This window comes from Coffea eugenioides, chromosome 1, assembly GCF_003713205.1.
Source record: "Coffea eugenioides isolate CCC68of chromosome 1, Ceug_1.0, whole genome shotgun sequence".
Taxonomy (NCBI): Eukaryota; Viridiplantae; Streptophyta; class Magnoliopsida; order Gentianales; family Rubiaceae; genus Coffea; species Coffea eugenioides.
In genome coordinates, this window is record NC_040035.1 from 35,719,585 (window position 1) to 35,731,240 (window position 11,656).

General features: G+C 34.5%; 1 protein-coding gene across 1 annotated transcript; it reads left to right on the forward strand.

Annotated features, from left to right (window-relative positions):
- The first annotated feature begins 8,912 nt into the window (after positions 1–8,912).
- LOC113779573 (receptor-like protein EIX2) lies at positions 8,913–11,381 on the forward strand. Its single transcript, XM_027325194.1, has 2 exons — positions 8,913–10,709; positions 10,983–11,381. Exons 1-2 carry the CDS (start codon positions 8,930–8,932, stop codon positions 11,243–11,245), a joined length of 2,043 nt encoding a protein of 680 aa, XP_027180995.1. The 5' UTR covers positions 8,913–8,929; the 3' UTR covers positions 11,246–11,381.
- The last annotated feature ends 275 nt before the right edge of the window (positions 11,382–11,656 follow it).

Consider the following 11,656-nt stretch of genomic DNA (forward strand, 5'->3'; position numbering starts at 1 on the left):
TGGATGATGGTTGGGAATGGTTTAGAATGAAGCCTTAGGGTGTAAATTGTGGCTATTTGCGAAAAGTTTCCGCTTTGAAAGCAAATTTCGGAAATTAGAGTTGCAATTGAACCCATTCTGCCCGGTACTGTTTCCCCTAGTTAGAGGCCGAATTAGCTTGGGTTAAAATATGAAAGTTGTAGGGAATGATATTTTATAGATTCCTGTAAAAGTTCAGGCCAATCGGAGCAGCGTAGCCTGTGAAAATACCGAATTACCCCTGCTGCCCTGTAGTTACCCGAGACTGAGAATCAGCTTCTGTAATTGGTAGTTTTGACCAGTAATACTACTGATTTGGTTGTTGTTGTCTTCTTAAGAATTGTAGCCTTGTATCTTAGCTTTCATATGGCTTTGGAATCACTTGAATTGGAGTTGTAGGTGCTGAGATATGACGGAATAAGTCAGGACTGCCGTAGTACACTTTGAACTGGAAAAGCTGGGGTTGTTTTGGTAAATTTGACCTAGATACATTGAAAACTGGACTGAGTAGCCTTCATCAAAGTGGTAGCTCTCTGTCTTAGCTTCGTAGCGGTATATATTACACCTCCATCCAATAATCGTAGTGCCGGTTGTGTCCAATACGCTTAGTGACATCAAAACTGGTTTTGGGTTTAGGGCTTCACTTTCATTTCCGAACTTTCCTTAGCTTACTTTGGTACTTATATGTTCTAATGAAACCTTATTTTTGGAAGTATGTGGATTTGGTTTATGACTCGTAATCGAGTCTCATTGTGCTTATTTGAATGTTTTAGGGCGTGACGGTGGTTTAGGACGCTTTTTGGGCGGAAGTGTATGAAATTTCATTTGCGTGCTTGGTGAGTATACTATTCACTTGCATTGTTACTATGTGGCTTTGTTACACTTGAACTTGATGCCTTGAATGCTTATTTGCACTGTTGAACTGATTAAGGTGAGGGTGTACTTGATCACTCTCACCATTTTCCTTATATATGACTGTTTACTGTAGTACTTGAATGATACATGAAATACTGAATTTGGTGTCGTTTGGACGAGTATCCAACGGCCATTACAGTTACTACTGAGCTCAACCCTATTGGTAGTCGATTGAATCGAGCCGGCGAGGGCTTGGTCGTGAAAATTGACGAGTCATGGGGACTGTTATATGGAATCTTGTAGTATGAGACTCTCGATTCCGGCATACTCGAGTATTACCAACTTTATACTATTTGGAGTTCGGGCCCGGTAGGGGTTTGTTGGGTGGAAGGATTGGAAGTAAGTGGAGTCTACGATTGGTTGCCTTTTTGTACATTGACGGAGGGTCAATGGGATACGATCAAGTATGGCGAGCGAGGAAAGGGGCTCTTGAGAGCCGTCCGTATCCTTTTACCGTTGTTATTGATATGTGACTTTATTTAGCTTTCTTCTTGAATGATTCGGGATTGATCGACTCCATGTATAATTGAATTTCCTTGCTTGAGTGAAAGTATATCACTGGGCGTAAGCTCACCCCATTAAATTTTGTTTTCCTTACAGGGAACCCCTTTTGGAGAATATGATGATTTGAAGCACGAGTTGAGCTCGTTTTAATATATTTTTGCAAAGTTCCTCGATAATTGGAAAACCCTAAATATATTTGGATTTAATTAGCTTCCTTTTGTTTTGTAAATTACAAACGTATGTGTATAACACCGTTTGACCCTGTTTATGTATCATATTTGGTTTGGAAATGTTTTTCGAGTTATGTGACACGGCACCCACTAGTTATTGGCATTTTTTTTGATTTCGTGTTATTATTTTGCCATTTTGTATATGTTGGGCATGCGTTTATGTTCCCGGAACGTTTTAGATCGTGTTTGAGTGCACCGTTAGTCCTGGCGAGAGTTGGGCAGGCAGTCCCCTAACTTCTTTGGTTCGCCTTAGGGGAAGGTGGGGTTGTCACAATGGATATTTCAGACTTTTAGTAAAAAAAAAATTATTGTTAAAATAACATTGTGTCATAGTGTACTAATTATTTTAGGATCATTTTATACGTGAACTAAATTTAATTTAAATTATACAATAGATTATATATGCATGTGATTTTCATTTATAATTATTGGATCCTATTCTTATGAACAATCTTCCAAGGAAAAAAATCCAGATTATACTGATTTTTTTCTATTAATTGTTATACTAATTTTGTCATTTTTATTCCAATTTTCCTTTTGAAGTATAAAAGTTACTAATTTATTACTGTTAACTTACTATTTTAGATGGAAAACTTGCTTTCTTATTTTTAAGTGTTATCCTATTTAGATGGATATGCCTATCAAATAGTCGCTAAAAGTAAATCAAAAATAAATTGAAAATTGTCATATAAGTGTTATCCTATTTATGTCTCAAAAAGTAAATCGAAATAAAAATGAAAGTTACTTTTTAAAAAAAATAAATTACTACTCTATATTCGAAACTTACTTTTTGGATAGTAAGTTTAGTTCAAGTAATAGTAAGTTTTTATAGATTAATAGTAAATCTTGTTGATAGAATAGTAAATCTGGTTAATCATCAAAACTTACTAGTTTGTGGCATAAATTTACTATTTTACTTAAAGAAACTTATATGAAACAAGTATTAGGAAGTTTATTTAAAATAATGCTAAGATTTTTTTTATTAATGATTTAAACTTAATATTATAGTTTGTAATTGTTGGTAACGTAAATGTATAATACATGATTGTATGTACCCTTCATAAATGTTTTGTGTTTTAAGCATTTTAATAAATGTATGCATCATTTATAAATGTTATGTGTTTTAATAAATTTATTTTCTAGGTTACAAGTATAAAAGTTAAAGTTGTACTAATGTAGCATAATCTTTGAAAATTATAGTAAATTTACCCATATATTAAGTTTCGTGAGTTTCAAATATAGTTTGTATCATTTACAATGTGGATTTATATGCACATTTTTATCAAAATTATTTTTAATTGGCAAATAGTATGTAAATTATTATAAAATGTCATTTTATAATAATCATAATTTTTTATAGGTGAATGGTATATAAACTGCTAAAATTGTCAATTTATAAATGAGTAAATCTTACTGCTTTATGGCATATACTAGTCTGTTCAACTAAAAAATATTACCTTAATTAAGTGTACGTTGGTTGTTGATTTGAAAGTTGCACCCCTGTCACTATTTCATTATTACTAGGGTAAAATACATAAAACCCCCTTGTGGTTAAGGAAATTGACACGAAACTTCCTCATTGTTTAGAAACACCCACTTAACCCCCTTGTGCTTTGGACTTCTTAGGATTTTACCTGCTAACCGGCTGAGAAGCTAGCGAGTGATGTTGACACGACCTAATGGTAACTTGTGACTAGAAGAAACTCGTTTCATTCCAATTTTGCCCTCCACGTCATGACCACGATGATCTCTTCCAAACCAGATCTCCCTCTCACCAAAACCACCATTAACACTCATCACTTGCTTGTGCTTTTTGTGCTTGAACCTTCCTGACACCCGCGAACGCCTCGCGATCTTTGTGCCCGTCTAGAAGGACATCTTGAATAATAAAAATCCCTCCAAACTGCCCCATATAAATATACTACCTCATTCCTTAATGGCTTATTCATCAACCTATCCAAGAATCAAACTCTTGTGCAACTCCTAACTACTCACCTTCTTCGTCTGTGTCCAATACTCCCTAAATTATTGGGTCAAAATTTCAGCTTTGTTTTGGGATAGCAACTGATCCCAATAGTTCTTGTCAAGAAATATTGTCCCACGGAACCACAGGTAGAAAAAAGTTGAGCCAAACATGCATGACATAGATGAGGAGGATGAAGTAGAGACTCTTTCCTTTTGTGAATTTTCAATCAACAGCGATGCTGATACGTGGGAAGACTCCTCAAGAGAATCACAAAACACAAGCTTCAAATCTTCCGAGCGAGATGATTATTTCGAGTTCTTTAGTGGAGAGTTGAGCTCGGGGAAAGCTTCGTTCTCTTATACACCACCTGAAAACATCATTTTTTGCGGCAAACAAATTTCTTTCAAACAGCCCATCTCCGAAAACCCCGAAAGAATCGAAAAGGTCAAGCATAAAAAGCACAAGAGAAGAGATCTGGGTAGGGGAGGGGGGGAGAGGGCGTGATTTCGCTTTTGTAACTGATTAAGGAAGCTAGTGAGTTAAAAGGGCCCGCCTGTTTTGGATTTGCCCATCAAATCAAAACCTTCAAGTTGGGGGGGCGGATTGAGGAAATGCAACATAAAGCATCTGGGGTTGTTTCTCTACAATTACAACTACAATTACAACAAACAACAACAGAACAGAAGAGAACAGAGCAGTGGAAGGAGGATGCCCCATCGGGTGGTGAAGGAGGTGGTGGTTGTGAGGGTGGTTTGCAGCGGCTGTACCAAGTTGTGGGTGGCCTGAAATTGTTTTGGAGGTCCGCATCATGGTTCTCTTCGCGGACTAGGTTGCCACCTCTTAACCCGTATAGTGAAAAGGATGGATTAGATCCACCTGAGAATGCTAACGGTAATGGGCAGGGTCACAGAGTTTCTAGTCCTTTAACTCCGAGATCCCAGAATAATTTTAAGAATAGGTCGTGTCTCCCCCCACTGCAGCCATTATCAATTGCTCGTCGGAGCTTAGATGACTGGCCAAAAGCTGGTTCTGATGATATTGGTGAGTGGCCGCTGCCTAGCACTCCTAGTGGTAGGGATGTGAATAATGGTGGAGAGAGGTTGAAGCTTGATTTATCTAATATACAGAGGAACTCAGATATAAATGGTGGACTCGTTAAAAGAGAAAAGATAGTTTTCTTTGATAAGGAGTGTTCAAAGGTGGCTGACCATGTTTATCTCGGTGGGGATGCAGTTGCCAGGGATAGGGATATATTAAAGTAGCACGGGATAACTCATATTCTTAATGACTAATTGCATCTGTAACTTCTCACATATTCACATATTATATATGAGGGTATTTTTGGTATTTCATATTATTACCGGCTTCTCAGCCGGTTAGCAGGTAAAATCCTAAGAAGTCCAAAGCACAGGGGGGTTAAGTGGGTGTTTCTAAATAATAAGGAAGTTTCGTGTCAATTTCCTTAACCACAAGGGGGTTTTATGTATTTTACCCTTATTACTACCACAAGTTTTTCTAATCAAAGTAAAACAAAATCAAATATCTATTCCTTTTTATATGCAGTATTTATGTTCAGTAAAAAATTAATAAACCATGATTACATTTCATAATTTCTAATGAAATTAGTAACATTTTCTAAATAAATTAGAATAATTTGTAAAATATGCTATTTTTTTACCAATATAATCAAAAAAAATTTGCACTCTTAAAAAGCAAATGGGAAGAAAGGACGATGGCATAAGTATAAATGTAAGCAACTATATACATATCACACCATGAGTTTAGGTTTGATTTGTTCAAAACAACGGTAATTTATTCGTTAGTAGATATAAATTGCATATTATTTTTCTGCATATGGAAAATACAATTTCATATATACTAACCATTAACAGAATTTGTAGTTTGAACACGATCAATTGAGCTCATATTTCATTTGTTTAGTTATCATTTATTTTGTTACTTGGGTTGAATATTTACATTTGAATAGAGTATTGATATCAGAGCTTCAATTATTCTTAATCATACTAATTTTATGCTGATAAAAGTTGGTCTAAACAATTAACTGTCAATGACAACAATTGCTAGAATATATATTTTTTAATTTTTTTGAAAAATGACAAAAAAATTACACTTTTTTTGTGAAAATATCAAATTGTTAATTCAATTCAAATTAATTTTATAATAAAAAAATATTATTCCTCAAAGTAGTTGCTTAATCTGTATCTATGCCCGTACTAGTGTCGAATGGATAACTAAATAAGGAAATTGCAACAAAAAATAATGTTACAATAAAGGTGCAAATAGGTAGGACTTTTGCTAATTTTAACCCAAAATGATAAAAAAAAGATAGCTTTTTTGTAGTTTTGAATTCAAAAGTGTCGTGGTTGTGATAGATTTCTTTGTTAAAATTTGAAATGGTTCAGAATTCCAGAGATAAGTGACAAGGTGATTTTTTACTTAAATATGAAAATTTTTTACTTTTAGTATTAGTAAGTTTAATTTAAACAAAAGTAAATTTTGTCAAATAATAAGTAAGTTAAATTACTCAAAGTGTAAATTTCTATTTCTGGCTAAAACTTATCTTTCAGGCATATACTTACTAGTTTTAATTAAAAACTTACTAAAGTTAATATTAATTAGTTTAATATAATATTTAAAAAGTCGCTAAAAAACTTGATCTGTCACTAAAAGTAATAGAAACCTATAATAGTAGGTTTTCCTAATATCGTTACCATAACTATAGGCACTGTAGCATTGTCCAAAAGTGTAATATAAGATCTCAAGCCAAACAAGTTTAGCATAAGAAAAGTTTCAAAAGAGATGAAATAAGAAATAGAAGAAGTAATAAGATATAATTATGCATGAAAAAGTCAAAGCATTCCCATCAACTTTGTTAATTTGACATATTCGGCATGGTTCTGATTGTGACTACTAATAAAATTTGCACATTCTACACGTAAAGAGTTTAAATCAAATGCTTCTCCAGTTTAGTGAACTCTCTTTATTTGCTAGAAAATTTGAGATCTTGAGGTCTTGGTCCTTTTGTGTCTGCTGGAAAATTTGAGGTCTTGGTCCTTTGTCAATACAGTACCCTATTAGCCGTCAATTTGAATAGGGGAAGGACGTACTGTAAATATCACCTTTGCAACCTACATCCCAATTTGCAAATAAATGAACAAATGAATAATTCAACAACTTTAGAATAATAACAAAATTACTCGGCCCCTCATTCAAAGATTTTCATAATAAACGTAATTATCTTCAAACTTTTCATTGGACGAACATTTATAAAACATGAAAAAATGAGGAAAAGTTAGTCAAAAAATAAAGTCAAATTACTTTTGATTAGTATATGAAGGATTCTACGGATTGCAGAAGTAAGGTAGATCAGAAAGAAAAATATTTTGTTTCTTATGTTTAATCTACTTTGCACATAGGATGTGGTGATATATTTGTGTCTAAGGTACATATCAGCATTATATGTGCTTCCAAAATCAAGTATTTTCAGTACTTTCCACTGCTTTTGTGCTTGTGTGCACTGAAATCTATTTCTTTCAATTTTATTTTCCATTTCAGTATTTTTTTCCATCTCAAACTTGAAATGGAAGTTTCTGCATTGCAAAAAAAAAAAAAAAAAATTTACTACGATCCTTAGAAAACATTGTGCAGACTGAAATTTCCTTTTTTTTTTTAAATTTTACTTAAGAAAAAGAATTATTATTTGAATCAAATTTTTTCACCTTCCAAACTTTGATTGCTAAATTTGTTTTGTTTAACGTGTATGCAAAAGAGACCATTTTGGTCTCCATCCCTCGAACATTGGGCATCCAAATTGGAATTTGCTCGTAAAAGTAAATCGCAATACTTGCAATAATAAAAAATAATATTCTGAGGGAAAAAACAGTGTGCATATATATATATATATACGAGTAAATATCTCAACGGGTGGTTTAAAGAATAATTACAAAGGTAGAATAATCAAAGCATCTTTAATGTTTCTTTTTTTATATATATATTTTCTGGCTTTACTAATTTTACTACATTGTGCAACAAAAAAAATCTTGCTAAATGAGTGCTTTAGGTATAGCAATAAGAGTTAAATCCTAGCATATGAGCTTAAAAAGAGTGATTTTAACCTCTGGGGCCAATTTCTAGCTCTAAACCACATAATAAAAAAGGAACAATTATTGGAGAAAATTTGAAGTGCGAACCATGAAACATTAGTTTCAATCTGATACTGTTCTTACTGTGGTGCATGAGAACAAGATGATTAATTAAACAAAACTTTGAATTTGAGAACAAGAAGATTTCTTCTTACTGTTCTTTGTGGATCTTTCTCTTGTACATTAAATATACATATTAAAATCAGACTGAGCCTAGTTAAAAGTCATACGAGTTTTTATTTGTCGCTACTCAAATTCCACTCAAATTAATGAGAAATCAAACTTGACTTTTCAATGGTTTTCCATTGTTGACTTGTCAATGTAACCGAGCGATTCTTTTCAAAGTCTCTCTGAGGCTTCAATCAGATATTTCTTTACTTCGGTGAAAATTTGAGGAGACAGCATCCCGTCAGCCGCCATTGTGAAAGAGTACCAATGTATTTTTGGCTTCTTTACAACAATTTTGATATGATTTTCTTCACTAGCATGTAGGTGTTTCCCTGACGTCTTCTTCTTTGTATTTGATAACCTTTGACGGCTTTCATCTATACTGAAAAGTTTCAATAAGCTATTTTCAATGACGTGTATAACAATCTTATATGTAGATTTAAATCAACAGAATTATTAAGTTTCCTCTCCCCCAACCCAATTCTCATTTTAACTTGTTAATTTTATGTTTATGTAATTTTCTTCGTAAATTGTTTCAAATCATTTCTGAGGTTAAAATTTCTCAATAATGAAGCCAAAAATGAATAATAATTTCTTTTCCAAATCAGATTCCAATCTAAATTCCACTTAGATATGTTTAGACTTACTACATCATGACCTCAAATCATAAAATGAGATATAAGACCTGAGTCTTCCATTGTTGACTTGTCAATGTAAACACAGCAAAAGGGGGACATGCTTTCCAAGCTCCTAATATTGATAGCCCCGTCAACTGCCAAAGTCTCTTTGAGGCTTCAATAATTTGAGGACTACTGGCGAACTTTATACTTGTACCTATTCCAACGTAGCTGAACTGAAGTGCAAGTGTATTTCTTCCAACATAATTTGAGGGCCACTGCCAGCTCTATATATCTATCTGCAACATAGCTGAACTGAAGTGCAGTGTATTTCTTCCGACATTTCACATGACCATGGGTGGATCAACCCATTTCTCTGTTTTCTTACTCGTCGCCATAATTTTACTCTGTTCTTCCAGCAAAACTGTAAATGCAACTTGCTATGCAAGTGAGAAACAAGCTCTTATGGACTTCAAGAAAGACTTGAAAGATCCCTCTGGTAGACTCTCGTCTTGGATTCACGACATTGATTGCTGCAAATGGGAAGGAGTTGTTTGTAGCAACCGAAGTGGCCGCGTCATTCAACTTCACCTTCAGTGTCCTGTTGGTGAAATTGATGATTTTGGTAATGAGGAAATATCACCATTAAGCGGTAAAATCAGTCATTCGTTACAAAATTTGACTCACTTGCGTTACCTTGATCTAAGTCTAAATAATTTCAGTGGAATTCCAATTCCCAGTTTTTTTGGGTCTCTCAGAAGTCTAAGGTACCTGAATTTATCTGGAGCTGGATTTCAAGGAATGGTTCCCTATCAGCTTGGAAACCTGTCAAGTTTACGCACTTTAAGCATATCAGCTTGGCAGCCTCCTACTCTCCGAGTTGATAACCTGCAATGGTTGGCTGGTCTCTCTAATCTGGAGCACCTAGACATGAGTCGCGTGAACCTTAGTCTAGCGTCTAATTGGCAAGAGGTGATTAACACGATCCCTTCTCTGGTAGAGATACATTTTCCCTCTTGTCAACTTGATTTAATTTCTCATCATCTTGGCAGAGATACATTTGTCTTCCATGCCAACTTTTCTTCTCTTACTGTCCTAGATCTTTCTGGAAATTTTATTGGATACGTCATCCCTAGATGGATTTTCAGTCTTACTGCCCTTGCTTCTCTTGATTTAAGTGATAACTCGTTTAAAGGCCCATTGCCTAGAGGTTCTTGGAACTTGACTTCCCTCCAACACTTGGATCTTTCTTTCAACCATCTGAATGGTTCACTACCAGATGAGCTTATTCATCTTAACAATCTCACTTCCCTCAACCTTGGCTGGAATCATTTCGAAGGCTCCTTGGATGGAATTTGGAATTGGAGTTCCCTTACATCTTTGGATCTATCATACAATAACTTCACTACCTTCCTCCCAAGCCAATTATCCACTTTAACTGCCCTAATTTCACTTGATCTTGCCACCAACCACTTTCGAGGTTCTATCCCAAGCTCTATTGCCAACATTTCCAAACTTCAACATCTTGATCTATATGATAACAACCTTAGCTCCTCTTTACCAAGTGAAGTATTCACATTGAAGGACTTGATTTCACTTGATACAAGCGGTAATCACTTGAATGGTCCAATTCCATACGCAGTTGGCAATTGTACCAATCTAGAAATCCTTTCGCTATTTGATAATGCTCTATCTGGTTCAGTTCCATCAAATTTAGGAAAACTGTCATCCTTGGAGCACTGGGATGTATCTAACAACAAACTCACTGGAACTCTTCCTGAAAGTTTTTGGCAGCTTTCCAAACTTGAAGATCTTCGTATTCACAACAATTCAATGGAAGGCATTGTGAGTGAGAGTCACTTAGATAATCTGTCAGCTTTATGGTATTTTGATGCATCTGGAAACTCCTTGACCTTAAAAGTAAGTGCAAGTTGGACTCCTCGTGCCCAATTTGAAGTACTTCGATTGGGCTCGTGGAAGCTGGGTCCCCAATTTCCTACATGGATCCGATCACAAAAAATCCTTTCGGATTTGAACTTGTCCTTCACCGGAATTTCAGATACCATTCCACCTTGGATATTCAACTCATCATTGGGATATATAGACTTCTCTCACAATCAACTCCATGGTAAGAGTTCAAATATCTCTGAAGTTGTTAAAGGTTTATATGTGCATTATAGCCAAGCACATTCAATGGCTATTCCCTCTTGGTTATTCAACCCATCATTGATCCACGTAGAACTTTCTCACAATTAATTTTATGGTAAAAGTTCAAATATCTCTAAACCTGTTAAAAGGTTTATATGCACACAACAATCAAAATATTCAATTGCCTACACACCCAATTAATTTATCATTGATCGACATATTTAGAACTTAATTTCCAACTATTTGTTTTCAGGAGGCATCTCTCACGCTTTGTGTGAAGTGAAAAATGAAAATCAAGTTCTTTGGTATCTGGATCTTGGGGAGAATTCTCTATCAGGAGAAATTCCTGACTGTTGGATGAATTACCCACACTTGGAACGGATTGACCTCAACAGCAATAACTTCACTGGAAGCATTCCAAGGTCATTGTTTCTTTTGGAAGATCTGGACTATTTGGGCTTGGGTAACAACAGTCTAACTGGTCCGATAACCTTTGACTTTGTAAATCATGAATAAATAAGTTTGAAATTTGGCCTCCAAAATTTCTCCTTTTTTTTTTTTTTTTTCAAATTTAGGACAATAGACAATAGTTCAATAATTCTCATGGTCAAAATCAATATACCTTCAGCCAACAGTTTTTACTTTGCATTTTTTTGTCCCCACTATTTAGAGTTTGAATTGTTATAGTTTCTTAAGTTTTAAGTAATATTATTAAGAGTTTTAAATAAAAAGATAAATGAATTAGATCAAAATTGTTTTAGACGTGTATTATGAGGGTAATGGGGCCTCAAGCAGTCGAGGTCTCATCCAAATCTTCGCGCTTTGATATACTCCCGTTAGGATTGATTGGAGTGTTTGGCGGAGAATTATTTAAAATGATACTATATTATTTTTTGTGATGTGATGTATATATATATATTATAAAAA

Coding starts and splice junctions, on each gene's coding strand:
- LOC113779573 (XM_027325194.1), top strand. CDS start 8,930: ATGACCATGGGTGGATCAACCCATTTCTCTGTTTTCTTACTCGTCGCC. Junction 10,710..10,982: donor CTCTCACAATCAACTCCATG/GTAAGAGTTCAA, acceptor ATTTGTTTTCAG/GAGGCATCTCTCACGCTTTG.